Source organism: Chironomus tepperi, unplaced genomic scaffold (assembly GCF_022539635.2).
Source record: "Chironomus tepperi strain 1889 unplaced genomic scaffold, CSIRO-AGI_Ctep_v1 contig_456, whole genome shotgun sequence".
Taxonomy (NCBI): domain Eukaryota; kingdom Metazoa; phylum Arthropoda; class Insecta; order Diptera; family Chironomidae; genus Chironomus; species Chironomus tepperi.
This window is the reverse complement of record NW_027226578.1, coordinates 236,113-249,822: the sequence shown is the minus strand read 5'-3', so window position 1 is coordinate 249,822 and position 13,710 is coordinate 236,113. Positions and strand designations below refer to the sequence as shown.

General features: G+C 32.3%; 1 protein-coding gene across 4 annotated transcripts in view; it reads left to right on the top strand.

The window, feature by feature from the left end:
• The window catches only part of LOC139099005 (putative uncharacterized protein DDB_G0277255), an 86,880-nt gene that overhangs the window by 34,865 nt on the left and 38,305 nt on the right, over nt 1-13,710 (top strand). For all 4 annotated transcript variants that reach the window (XR_011545260.1, XR_011545261.1, XM_070651403.1 and 1 more), the window contains exons 2-4: nt 4,717-4,991; nt 5,060-5,321; nt 5,415-6,260. Coding sequence is in view for 2 of the 4 variants with exons in the window: in XM_070651403.1 (XP_070507504.1) it covers nt 4,717-4,991; nt 5,060-5,321; nt 5,415-6,260 (1,383 nt within the window). In the remaining 2 variants the exon portion in view is untranslated. The remainder of the gene's footprint in view (nt 1-4,716; nt 4,992-5,059; nt 5,322-5,414; nt 6,261-13,710) is intronic.

The window sequence follows — 13,710 nt, the reverse complement described above, 5'->3', positions numbered from 1 at the left end:
AAGTACATAAAATGTGTATTAAGCTAAGACAAAGTCGATAAAAAATGAATTGCATTTGCTGTAACAGTGGATTGAGTAATGAAATGCCGAAAAAAACATGAAATAACATCAGTAATCTTATTTGAAGGAAATTGATTGAGCTGAAATGAAAAACAATTGGTTTATTATGCATACATACACATTGTAACAAGGCTTACTTATTCTTTTTGCTCATGCAATTGTGTACTGACTGTGGTTAACGTTTTTCTGTAATTTCTTTTGTTTTTTTTTTGACGATACTGAAGTGGATTTTTATTTTTGGTTGAAAAGCTTGTCAATCACCTGATGTTTCAAATTTTCAGTAAAATACATTTTAATTATATTTTAGAGAAATCATAAAAATTTGAAAAAAATTTGAAAGTTAGGAAAAAAAGACAATATGAATTTTGATTACTGACCATGCAGTTTGAAAAATTGAAGCTGTGAGACAGGTTGCTGCTGTTTTTCGACCAATTAACCATTAATTGGTGTACATTGAAGCTGGATTTTACGTACAATTGATCGCAGGAGCTTAATTTTTGGAGCTATTGACTTAAAATCCGGTTGTTGGATGTTGAATCCTCTTAAATGTTAGACATCACATGTGAATGACCTCAATGGATCACCATGATCGAAATCAGACAATTTTATATCCAATATTGTGATTTAAGTCTCTTAGAAGTCATCTCATATTCTACATCCATAATTAAATGCATCAATAACCATTAGTTTATAAACATAATCCCATGAATTTATGTCAGAACAAGAGAATATCTTTTGGGTTGGAACGATCATAAATTGAGCTATCTCATGCTTTATATCATTCGCAGTAAATTCTAATTTATTTTTGTTAATAAATTTTACTAAGTTTTCAAGAAAATAGTATTAAAATTTATGACTGTACATTTACCATCTGCCTGCTTCGTGGAGGCTACGCGAAGAAAATTAGACATGAAAAATATGAATATCGATTTTGGTGAAATTTAACTGATTACTGCACAATGTAAAAGCCTTAAAAAAATTATCAAGAACATTTGTACGGCAATAAAGCAAATCCCATGTTTATTAGAAATTGTCCATGAAAGTTAACATGGATATAAAGTTGAATATCATAAACTTTAACGTGTTCGTGCTTAACTCGTTCATTTTATTACATTTTCACATTGTTTCATCCTCTCACAAAACGCCAATTACGATACCAGGCTTGTTATGCAAATAACAATAATCCCTTTAAGCCATATGAAAATATTTCCAAGTCATACTTTTTATGCATTAAGATGATTAAAGGTGTCATTTCTTATTGTTAGTACATAGTTGTCAGTATTTGAAAGGAAATCGATAATAAAAAAGATAAAATTAATGCGACATGACGATAAGAAAACGTTGTAAACGTGACATTTATCTCGTTGAACTTTTGAGTCATGATTTAAATCAAAATTAATGTTTTTCTGATAACAAACATGACGTTGAATTATGTGTTGATTGATAAATTGCTTGATTAAGTCAGAGGTTTGTTGATAAACAAATAAATGTGTGTTACTGGGTTTGATGTCTGTGATATGACAAGTGGTAGACTGATTCAGCCTCATGCAGAATGAGTTTGCAGCTCGAGATAAACTCTAACTCTGAGAATGATAGGCATCGACTGTATTTTGTCTTGATTTGTCATGGATAGTCTCTAGAATAGTCATAATTGCGATCTACTTGAAGTTATCTATGTATATACATTGCCTATGACTCATACCAGAAGAAGAATTCATTTCTGAGAATCTACATAAGCTTAGGAATCAGCTACAGTACATTTCCCATAGCTTCCTACTCCCAAACACTCAATCACCAACCCTGACTGTCACAGTCAGCAGAATACAGCAACAAAGTCAAATTGTAAAGAATGAGACTCAAAAAACTGTGTGAAAAAATTGTGCAATATATAATAACGAACAAAAAAAAGTGGGCTTGGAGCTTCCCTAACATTAAAATGCAATGTAGGCTAAACTGTGCATTTGCCATTGTTTCCGATAGATGATTCCACAACATTCAACAACACAAAGTTATATTTTATTTTTACTTTAATGTTTTCATTTCATTTGGATTATAAACGGAGAATTTCCACTTCTTTCTTTCGATGAACGAAATCAATAAACGGTGCCAGGTCGTGCGATGAGTTATGAAAAAAAGATTGAAAAGAAAAATGTATAACAATAAAATATATTTTTTTTTCTTTATGTTAGTCGAACATTTTTCATATGCATAACTTTTTTGTTTTTAAATATTTCATTTTCATAGTTTAGCGGAATTAAATCAATGAAAGTAACCGTTATGCATATATATATGCATGATACTGCCATTTACCTATCATCTTTATTTCAAGGATTTGCATGTTTCATAAACTACTTTTTATTCAGTAAATCATGAACAACATCATATGGAATAAACTATGACATTCAATGTCATAAACAATGAACCCGAGCGGCACAAATGAAGAAGGGTCTGTCAGGAAAGCTTCTAAACTTCTTTTATTGATGCTAAATGGAAGTCGCCTCTATTTGGCGTCCTTTAACCTTCGTCCGGCGTCCTCACTTTCTTGGCGAAGGTGCCACATTTTGAGCTCGTCAGAAGCTGGATCTGTCTCTAAATAACTTCTGCCAGTTTCTAATTCCCAGCACTTTAGAATCGTTGCTTAAACGGCAATCCCATGAGCTCTTTGGTCCTTATGACTGCTAAATAGGCGACTTCAACGGAGTCTTCTTCATTTGTGTCGCTCGGGAAAAAAACAAAAAAAAAGTATGTTTATTCCTGTGCTGTTCTTAATAGATATCGATTTTGTTGTGATATATTTTGATTGTTATTATTTATGGGACATAAAACAATAAAAGAAAGAATCGTGGATGGAAAGTAGGAACGATAAATCACGATGAATCAGAGAACATGCATGACTATTATTGATGAAATATATTTAAATTTATTGCTGTACATAATTCTTTGTGAGATAAGAAAGAAATTTTTATCTGAAATTCTTTTGGGCATAAAGTCATAAAGATAATGATTTGTAAAAAGGTCTAAAATTCATCATTTTTTATTAAAGTTGTGATAACCTTTCCTCACATTTGCATCTTTAATCTCTCTACACCATTTTTTTCGGATAATTTCTTTCTTGGAAGGATTTTACCCAAAAAAATACTATGAATGCTGAAAGGCAAAAAATAGAATATTTAGAATATAAAAAGCAACACAAGCTTTAGTCAGTGAAATATATTCCTCCGAGCAACTTATAAAGATCATTGATTCTAGAGTGTATAATTTTGGATTTTTTTGTTACTATTTGGGGATATTGGAGATGTTCTTGAAGGTATAGAAGTTTAAATTCTTATAAAATTCATGTGATTCAGTGATTTAGGTTTATTTTTAATATTTTGTGATTCAATTTAAAGACTTGTGTGAAGGTTTTGGTTGTCTTTAGATTGTACTGGAACCATAGTGTATACCCGGAAGGCACACGGCGTATAAATGACTAAAAATCAGGCCTAAAGCCTACTTGACTCAAGCTTGATGTCAGATTTTGTCGAATCAGGACTGGAGTCAGTCATGCTGGGTTGGTGTTGAATTTTTGGACATTTCTACATCGTGACACAGTAAACCGCATATTTTGTGAGCCGCCATGCCTTTCGTGACGCACCAGAAGCGCTCAGCGAATCACTGATGTCGAGCAATTAAGATCCTCAATAATCCAAACTTATGAACTCATTGTCATTTATTCCCAACCACAAAACAACTAGAACCATGAATTTATTATAATACAAACAGATTTCGAAAGTTCCTCGCAGTCTAAACGCCTTCAGCCTTTCACAAAAATAAAATCTAAGATTCTTAAACTTCAATATAATTTAACAGCTTTTATGTTTATTAAGTTAGATAATCTTTTCATTGCCAGACATAGACATAAGCATTTTTCGAGTAGATTTATTTTAACTGATTTAATGATAGCATATAATATTCTGACAATGACTTAATTTCGTCCATTTAACTTAAATTCTTTCATGACTGAAGTAAATTTCCCTCAATTTCCTTAACCAATTCGCAATGCTATGGGACAATTAAGAATGATAAAAAGTGCTGTTATGTAAGATTATCACAAAGCAAGGAAGAGAACAGTCGAAAAATTTGTTTCCCCTCATGCTGAGATTGCAAAATAAATCGACATAGTCAGATCAAAATCGACAAGATTTTTATGTTTCACATGGATGGGTTCTTTTATCATCATTGCTATTCTTATTCTTCTTCATCATCCGATGGATATGGCAATTGAACATGCCAGCACAGAACATTACAGAAGCTAGGAGAAATTTATTGAACAAACAATAGCGAAGAAACTTGTAAGGAATAAAAAATATTTTTTTATAGTTTCTTTTTTAGTTTATTTTCGTTAAGCAGACACACAGCAGAATGTGTAATGTGTTGGTGTTTGGGACAAACAAATGACTTCTAGAAATGATACTATCTTTGACTTCCTTGCGTGCTGAAAATTGCTGTAAAAAACTTTATTAGATTTTTTTTCTCTCTGTTTTCATTTACGAAATTGCCTCTATGAATCCGAAAGAATACATTAAGGCATATTGCGAGATTGAATTGTGCAAAAACGACACAAAAAAAAATTTAATTAAATCTGACTAACAATTACTTTATTATTTTTATTTGCAGACCGACTTACTGGCACTGGAGTCTGGCATGGATGTATTGCCAAGAACACCAGCTCACGGTCCATATCATCACAATAATCTAGTTCATCATCATCACAACTATCATCATCACACAGATCAAACCAAATCGCTTCAGGAATTACAGAATGAAGTCGGCGCTTTACTGGAATTCCGCGATTTGGTTATTGAAACCTTTCCTGATCTCAAACATAAAATGGCATCGTCGAGCGCAAATAGTACAATTACAGGATTACAGTCATCATCGATAGTATCAAGGTAAAAATTATAATGAAACTAATAATTATTTTCAAATTATTCTAATGGTTTAAAATTGGTTAATTTAGACGAGAATGGGAGCCTGGAATACGAGTTCGACGAAAATTAAACAGCAATTATAGTAAAGAAGGAAGTAGTAGTAGTGGTGGTGAGATTCAATCATCATCACTATTAACAAGAAGTCGTAGTAATTCACATAGTGGCAAAAAGGAACCAAAGAGTGGTGAAGGCAATGGAAGTGTCATACAGGATTCAGGTTTTTCAACTGAAACCAGTTCCTCAAAAGAAGCGCATAGCGCTTCATCAACAGCTGGTTCAGCGGGTGTTCAGGTAATAACATCTCATATATTTCTTAATTAAAGTCAATTCGTTACGATCTTTCACTCAATTATAATATTCATAATGTCTTGTTGTGTTAAATAGGGTAACAACATTTCAAGTGCATTAACAGCTCGTCTCACCTCCGACCCAACAAGTAGTAATTCTGATAATGAATTATGGAATTTACTTGATGTGATACATAGGCGAACGTCACGCTTAGCGGATGAAAGTGATCAAAAATTTAATAATAATAGTAATCGTCAGTCATCGACGACAGTAACGTCGTCATCATCATTTCAAAGTCAATTAAATTATATGAAAAAAGATGATGTGCAAATACTACGAAAGGAACGTGATCATTTAATGGATAAAATGGGTGATATGGAAGCGGAGGTTCTTGCGAGTCGAATAAAAGAATCAAAGCTCCAAGATTTATTAAATGAAATGCGACAGACCAAAGCAGATTTGGAGGCGCAATTGAAATTTGCACTCAGCCAAAAATCAGAACTGTCTCGACTACGTGATATTAACTTATTCGTTGATGACAGTCAGAATAGTCAAAATGATAATAAATTGAACCGTCCAAAAACCGAAGATGTAGTCATTTCGCCAATTGTAAAGAATCTAACATCATCATCATCATCATCATCATCGTCGACAACAACCTTTCAGCCCATTCCTATTAAGCCACAATTAACAAATAAAGAATTTCATAAATCATCAATAAATGATGATAATTTAACGCTTTCAACATCATCCTCATCTGTTGTAAAACAAATGAAAGACGAATTAAATGCAATTGGAAGACTTGATGGTCTTATAAGCAATCCCAATAGTAAATTAAATAAAATTCGTGTGCCTGATTCAAAGAAAATTGCTGCCATACTACTCGAGACAAATATCATTGAGCTGCAACGGCATTTACTGACAATCACAGTACAAAATCAGGTGAGTCTTTCAATCAAAATAACTTCTATCGTCATTGTTTCTTGTGGCAATGAAAATTGACGTTGCGATGATGAGAATTACGCAAAAAATAACTTCAATTTAAAGTGAAATTTAACTGCTGTGCACGACTGCCGCAGCAGCGTAATTTTCTAATTTTAATATTGCTTTTTTTTTTTTTTGCTTAATGCTCATTCATTACATTTCTTTTCTTTCTATCTCCCACTTCATATAATACCGAAAAGTGAATTTTAAAATTGAAAAAAAAATGAGTTTTTAACACTTTCTAATTGTTTATTGGTCGATTAATTGGTGCAAAAAAGCACTCGTTTTTCTATTAAAAATACAGCAATAGACATGAGTTTCCTTTCTCCATTTCAATTTTTTAAATTGAATGATTATTGCATTATTACATTTGTAATCTGATGTTGATCACCTGAATGTTTATCTTCAATTATGAGATCTTTATTTTTATATTTTCAATTTATGTGTAATAAAAATATTGTTATTTACGTGCGGTATTTCCTTTGTGGGGGGTTTGGTCAAGTTTGTTGAACGGACAAGGGGAATGCGTGCTCATAAGGTTATCATAAGCATAATTGTCATATGAGTGCCTTTAACATGAGGCCTAGTTGTATCGTGAGAGCTCTTGCCTAGTTCTAGAGTCTACACAGTATCTTAGTACAGGAATGCATTTTCATAGGCAACAAAGTCGCTTGCAAAATTGAGCATCCTCAAGTTTATTGATTTGGTATACCCGGCATAGCTTCTGTCTTCAGTATTCTTAGTGAAAACAGGAAGTACCACAGGAAGGTGAAACACTTAGTTAGCCACTGATTCAAATTGACTGCCTCCCCAACTCCCCCTTGATCATTATCTGTAAGGTCTTAATAAATAGGTTTTGTTCAGATTATGTGAAGCATGATCAGGCATATTAAGGAATTTTATGGGAGTAGTCCATGAGATTTAACATCAAAAGAGACGGATAATATGCCGAATTACTCAAAAGCTAGTCCACTTCTAAGATAATATCTAAACAATTTAGGAGCCAACCTCAAGACTCTTTTGACCACACTTTACTAAGTAGCCCATAAAATCTATAAATCTTATCCAATATATTCCACTAAAATTTGTCCTAAATTATCTTTTTAACAAGTACCCATCTCAAACCTTATAAGTATCTACTCGTCCGATCGTAAACCTTCGATTATCATACTACTTATAGCCATAACATATAAAGTCATCTCTGTCGCGTTGAATTAAAATTAAAAAAGTGATAGTCTAATAAAAATTAATTGCTGAATTTTTCTTTCACGGCTCAATGAAATTTGATCTGTTGAAGACGCAATATTTTATTATAAATTTGACATCAGCCGCTTTCTTTATAGCTATATGATATAATGCTTTTATGAAATAAGATCAATATCATGTGGCGGTATCATGTGATTTATTTTTGAAATTTCTATAAGATTATTTAACATAATTTCATGCGGAAGAAGAAGCAATATTAGGATTTTGATTGTTTTCCTGTGGATTATGACCAAAATAGTAATCGTTCCTTTATATAATTAATTGACTTAATTCTTTCCTGTAATAATTGGTATCATGGGCATTAATCTATGAAATTTTTAATTCGCGAAAGAAATTTAATCATATTTTAACTGCACAATCCTTTCGGTTGTGGCTGCTTTTCTCATAAGCCATTACATAATGTAATACTTTCGATCCACAAAAGCGGCAATTAAATCTGCTTTAAATTAACTTCGAGTAAATCACACAAAAAAATTAGATTTATGGTAAAAAATCTTTCAACATCCATAGCATTAACTAGCTGTAAAAAGTGGTGGCAATTTTTTTCTGTTAAAAAAAATTATGATTTACGATTATCGCGTCTATGCTGCTGCTGTTACTGATGATGATGTTGAAAGCAAAAGCAATTCGAAAAATAAATAATCGATAAATATTTTTTTCTTAATAAATAAAAGAACAACACAAAATTATTGCAAAAAAAATCCATGATATTTACTTTTAATGTACCAATGAGAGATGTAAGTAGCAATAGCACTTTAATGGTAGACACCTTCAAGCAATATTTCATTAATTTTTTTTTCTTCATTATGGATTATGAATTCAAGGTTTGAAATTATAAGAAAAGATTTAAAAAAATTTGCAATTGAGATTATTACGTGACGATACTACTCAATTATCCGAGAATGTATTTTTCTTATTGTTGCATCAATAAAATGCCAAATCTGTTAAAAAAGGCAAATTTTTTAGCAAACTTGACCGTAAAAACATTTTTTTTTGTTCATATTCAATTTAAAGTTTTTTGCCTTGTAAAAAGTCCGATGATAATTTTCTATATGCACGCGACGTCCTCTAAAACCCATTTCTAGATTCAGGTGTGAACAAACTTTTTGTGTTTGTGAGAGATTTGAGATTAATAAACTTTAAAGTGGTTTGATGGATCTTGTTGGGGACTTTAGTTACTTACTGTCTTGGTTGGGTAGTGCGTGGGTCCATTGTCGCACAGAGAGAATGTCTAAAGTCGGTTCTATCCTTAAAGAACTCTTGCCAGTTCAGAATGTTGAGGACTTTTCTCCAACAAGAACCTGGATTGGATTTTGGGGACTTTGGAGCCATATTGAGAATGATTCGAGAATTTTGATACTTCTGATGGTCGACATTTGAAGTCCGGAGGGTTTAAAGCTCTGAAATTCATTCATGAGCCATATTAAATGTTTTTACTAAGCTCCTTAAATAGCATTTTACAATGCCAATCGACTTTTGTTCTAACCTTGACAATAAACTTCATACTTTTGCACCAAAACTCAAAGCTTCTACATCACTGCCCAAGATTCATTCATCCACACGATAATTTAAACATTTTGCGAAGCGGCACAAAAAAGATTCTAAAATTTTCTGGATTATAATGTGTTTCTTGTTACTACCCGTAATTTCGGCTACTATGATGTCATCTAGTACGATGAAGGATTCAGATTTAGTTTTTGAGTTTCATGTTTTTTAATTATTTCATATATGAGCGCATTGCAAATAAGATAATTAAGATTTTCATCAGCCATTGTTATTATTGAAGCTGAACATACCAAGAAAGATGATTTCTTGGAACACGTACAGCACTGCTTAATGATATTTCTTGTTATTTCTTGACTTCCATGATCTTTAAGCTAATGCGATACATTTGTTTTATGATTAAAATGGTAAATGTGCTAATTTCATCAAGAGATTAATTAAGATCTCATAAAAACAGCATAATTTTCTCAAATAATATCCGTGGATTGACAGGTGGAAGAAGAAAGATATTTGTGAACTTTTAATACAGCTTCAAGGTCTTTTTTCGAATAATTTTGATTGATTGTGATTGAACTGGATTTTGAAAGTATGACTTAGTGTGGTATTTCAATTGTTTGCAGTATAATTTTTCTCATAGGACATAAAAGACATGACATAATCATAATTTTCACGCAATAAATGAATAGTAATAGCATTTAATTGGTGACTCTCAAGGTGTAGACAATTAGTACAAGATTTTTTTTTTCCATAGAGACAATTAAAAGTGACCGTAAATTGTGTGTATATGATTCATGGAACATGAATTTTAAATGCCTATCGATTATCATAATCTTCTTCGACTCACACGTAGAACACCTGTTGATGAGAATTCTTTTATGCATTTTTATGAATAATTGATACCGAACAGCAACATTGTGCTTGCGAGGGCATTGGTGGGCAACTTGTGTGCCATCAAAAATTGATGGGAATGGCATGAATCGTATGTCGTGTATGGTTTCGGTTGAAGCTTACCAACCAAGGGATGTCGCGAGAAATAGAAGGTTGTCCATCACTGCACTAGGGCACCGTTCCGTCGCTGTATCAACGGCAAAATGCAAATCCGTCTTTCCCTAGTGCAAAATTTTGTGCACTAGGGAAAGCTGCCCTGGTGGCATCATGACGACTGATTTTGATCCATTTCTTTAATTCCACATATTATGCCGCTCGGGTCTATACAAAAAAGATTGACGATTTATTGATAAATTACGTTCTCATTTTTCTAAATTTTTTTATATTATTTATGTAGCCGTAAACTTATGGCAATGAAATTTATCATAAAAAAATGCATCATCAAGAAGTGGTATCCATCGAAAATTTTCTCTTCATCATTTTTTATGGTTCACAGGAACATAAAAAAAAAACTCTCGATAGTCGTAAAAATATTCATAAAATTAACATTTCGTTCAGTGATTCTCTGGGGCTCTATTTTGTTGTAAGATATTTACCGCAAGATTACAAACTTTTTTTTTATTTTATGGATCCATAGAGAAATTTTGTTTAATAAAAGCTAATTCATTCAATTAATCAAAATTCTGATTAATTTTCATACAATCATTTGCATATTTTAATGAAAATTGTTTGACAAAGCGTTAAAAATTATGTAATTTTGTGTGTGTAAAAGTTCCAATTATGGATTCACATTAATTCTGATTTTTTGACAGATCATTTTTTCGGAACTAATTTATCAAGACTGATTTTGTTGTCTAAGAGTCATTTGGATATGATGTTTAAATTTTTTTGGTTGACTTGTAGAGTTTGAGGTTTAATGACTCGATGATGGTCTGAAAAATATCGAATGCCGTTGTCCAAGCGACACAGTGCGGTGAACTGTCTTTCCTGCCGTTAAATTGGGTAGAAATCTACCATGTGCGGGCAGATAGGGCATTTTTAAGGTCTTACTGTCAGAACGGCGATGCTAGAACACCCCCCACTTTCCTTTGAATGCGCTCCTCACACTGTTACGCCGCCCTGTTAACAGGAAGGCTTAAGGACGCTCTGAGTGCACAGACATCAGCTTAAAGACTGTTTCTGTCCCATTTTCATGAATAAAAGTGGAATTTGCTGCATTTTACTGTTCAAGCAAAATTGAAGAATTATATTGGACATAACATCCATTCGACCCCAATGGGAACTTGTCGAGAAAACAAAAAAAAAAAAGTGAAAGAAGTTTTAAATTTTATCGATGAGCAATTTTTTACCTTTAGTTTATATATTTTTTTGTGTGAAACTTTATCTTTCAACTCCCCGTGAAAGTTTTTCATCTCATCCAATATATCTTTTTTTTTTTGTGTCTGTACCTTGAACGAGGCAATTTTTTAATTATGTTCCTCACTTTTTCACATCGCTTATGCATAAACTAATAATTCATTTACCTCTCAACTACTTGCTGACAGTATCGGAAGTTTTTTTTATAATCGGATCTTAAATATTGTTTGGCTTCATGTTGGCATTCATGTAAACTAAGGAATGGCAATAAGGCTGATACAAGGTTATTACCTTGAACCTATAAAGTGCTATTCCTGTTACACAGCTTGTAGTATTATCTCAAACTTTGAAAGTTCTATTCGCTTCAGTTACGCTCGTTCGTTATTGATTAGGTAATAGTCATGTGTAACCAATTTTTTATATAGTTATGCAGACATGAATAGAAAGCATAGAAATGATAATTTTCACAAAGGAGTGGCATGAAAACATGAAGGTGATAAAATAGAAAAATATAAAATTACTTTTTATGCTTAACTTGTGCATGCTCATCGTTGCATATACATACATGACTTTTAGTTAATCTATTTTTAATACCTCTATTTAAATTACTAAGAAAATGCATAATGGTCAAGACTTGATTGTCTGCATGAAAGGCGAACGTAAGTAAAGAAGTCTGAGAAAAATCGATTGGCAATGGAAGTGAAACAAATTCTTGTTATTATTTCAATGTGCCCTAGGACTTGACTTTTATTCTGATTCTCTTCAACTCACTCACTTTACTTTATTTACGTAATTCAATCCATTAAATCATTATTTAAGTAGTATCGTCATGGATGCCGGAGTTTGCTCCGATTATTTTGCGCTGTTTCTTTAACTTTTTATTGCCGCAATTTTAAGCTTTTTTTGGTGAAATGTTGAGAATAAATTTGATTTGGGTGGCTGGATGGCTGGGTGATCAAGCAATAACAATTATTTGTTGCTTTGACTAAATTATTTATGGCTGAAAGCTGCATAAATTTCACTCACAAAAAAAATTATCACAGTAAGTGTAAGCGATATTATGGAAATGATTGTTTGGTAATTTGGGACAATTTTAAAGAAAGTCAGTCAATTAAATTCTTTATTTGGTATCTGAATTATATCGCGTTGATTTCACTGTGTCTTATTCGCAGGTGATCCCATTAAATGTTCAATAATTTCAACGGTTCGAGAGTTCATGCAACTTCAATTATGTCTAAAAAAATAACATAAATTGCCTGAACTTTCAATAAAAGCTTTTGCCGAACAGCATAGGATGTTTGGTATGGCATGGCTACGTTGCCGAATTAACTGTAAGACCCGCAGTTGCCCTTATCTAGAGTATGTCCAAACTCTACCCTAATGACACAGGAGCAGCTGATTTCGACCTATTTTTAAGGCTGAAAATTGCAGTTCGCCTTTTGTTGCTCGGGCTTATAGCTACTGATGACTTAAAGCATCAAAAAGTCAAAAGTGCGCTTCATTCACTTACGATCATCATTGATTTACTAGCTGCTAATTTTATTGCCTATTAAATTCAAAAATCTTTTATTCATGTAATAAGATTCTTTTCACGTGAATTAAAGAACAGAGGAAATAGATAAATTTTTGTCTAGAAACTATGAGAAAATAATTTAATATTTTTAAATTTATTAAATATTCAAACAATAATTTCACATTCATTTTTACCCTTCATTAACATTAATTAGTATGCTACGCAACACAATACCAATATTTACTAGTCAAAATATTGAATTATGTTGAAATCATCTTCAAGCTGCTCGTAAAAAAAATAGTGAATGAAGCTTTCAAATTAACAGCCAGAAATGTATAATAAATATTCATTGGAGATACAGCAATAATTCTTGTTCACGAAACGCAAATTAAATTCCTTATTTGATTGACTTCCATTGTTCTGTCGACTTCCCCTCTCTTACTCTCATACTCAAAAAATAAGATACTTTAATTTGAGGTTTCAATGCTAATTGCTATGTTTTCCTACCTGACACACGTAAATGCTTCAATTAAAAGCTACAAAATATATATTGCATATATATAAATTTATCGCTTTTGGGACATAAAGGCATGCACTTTAAAACGGAAAACATATGTATGCAACACGCGTACATGACAACTTACAGAATCGTCGTGAAATGGGATTTATTTGTGAATAATGCCTAGTGCTTCTCAAACCCTTGCTGTCATTTACAAATGACCCATAAGGAGGTGAAGCACATGTAAGGCATTTGATCGGGTTAGATTTGATAACTACACAGCTTTTGTTGTCAATAATATGATAGAATATGTTAATTGTTGCGAAACCTTACTACTCATAGAATTTGCTGAGCTTTTAGTTTTAAACTAATTGACTCATTAG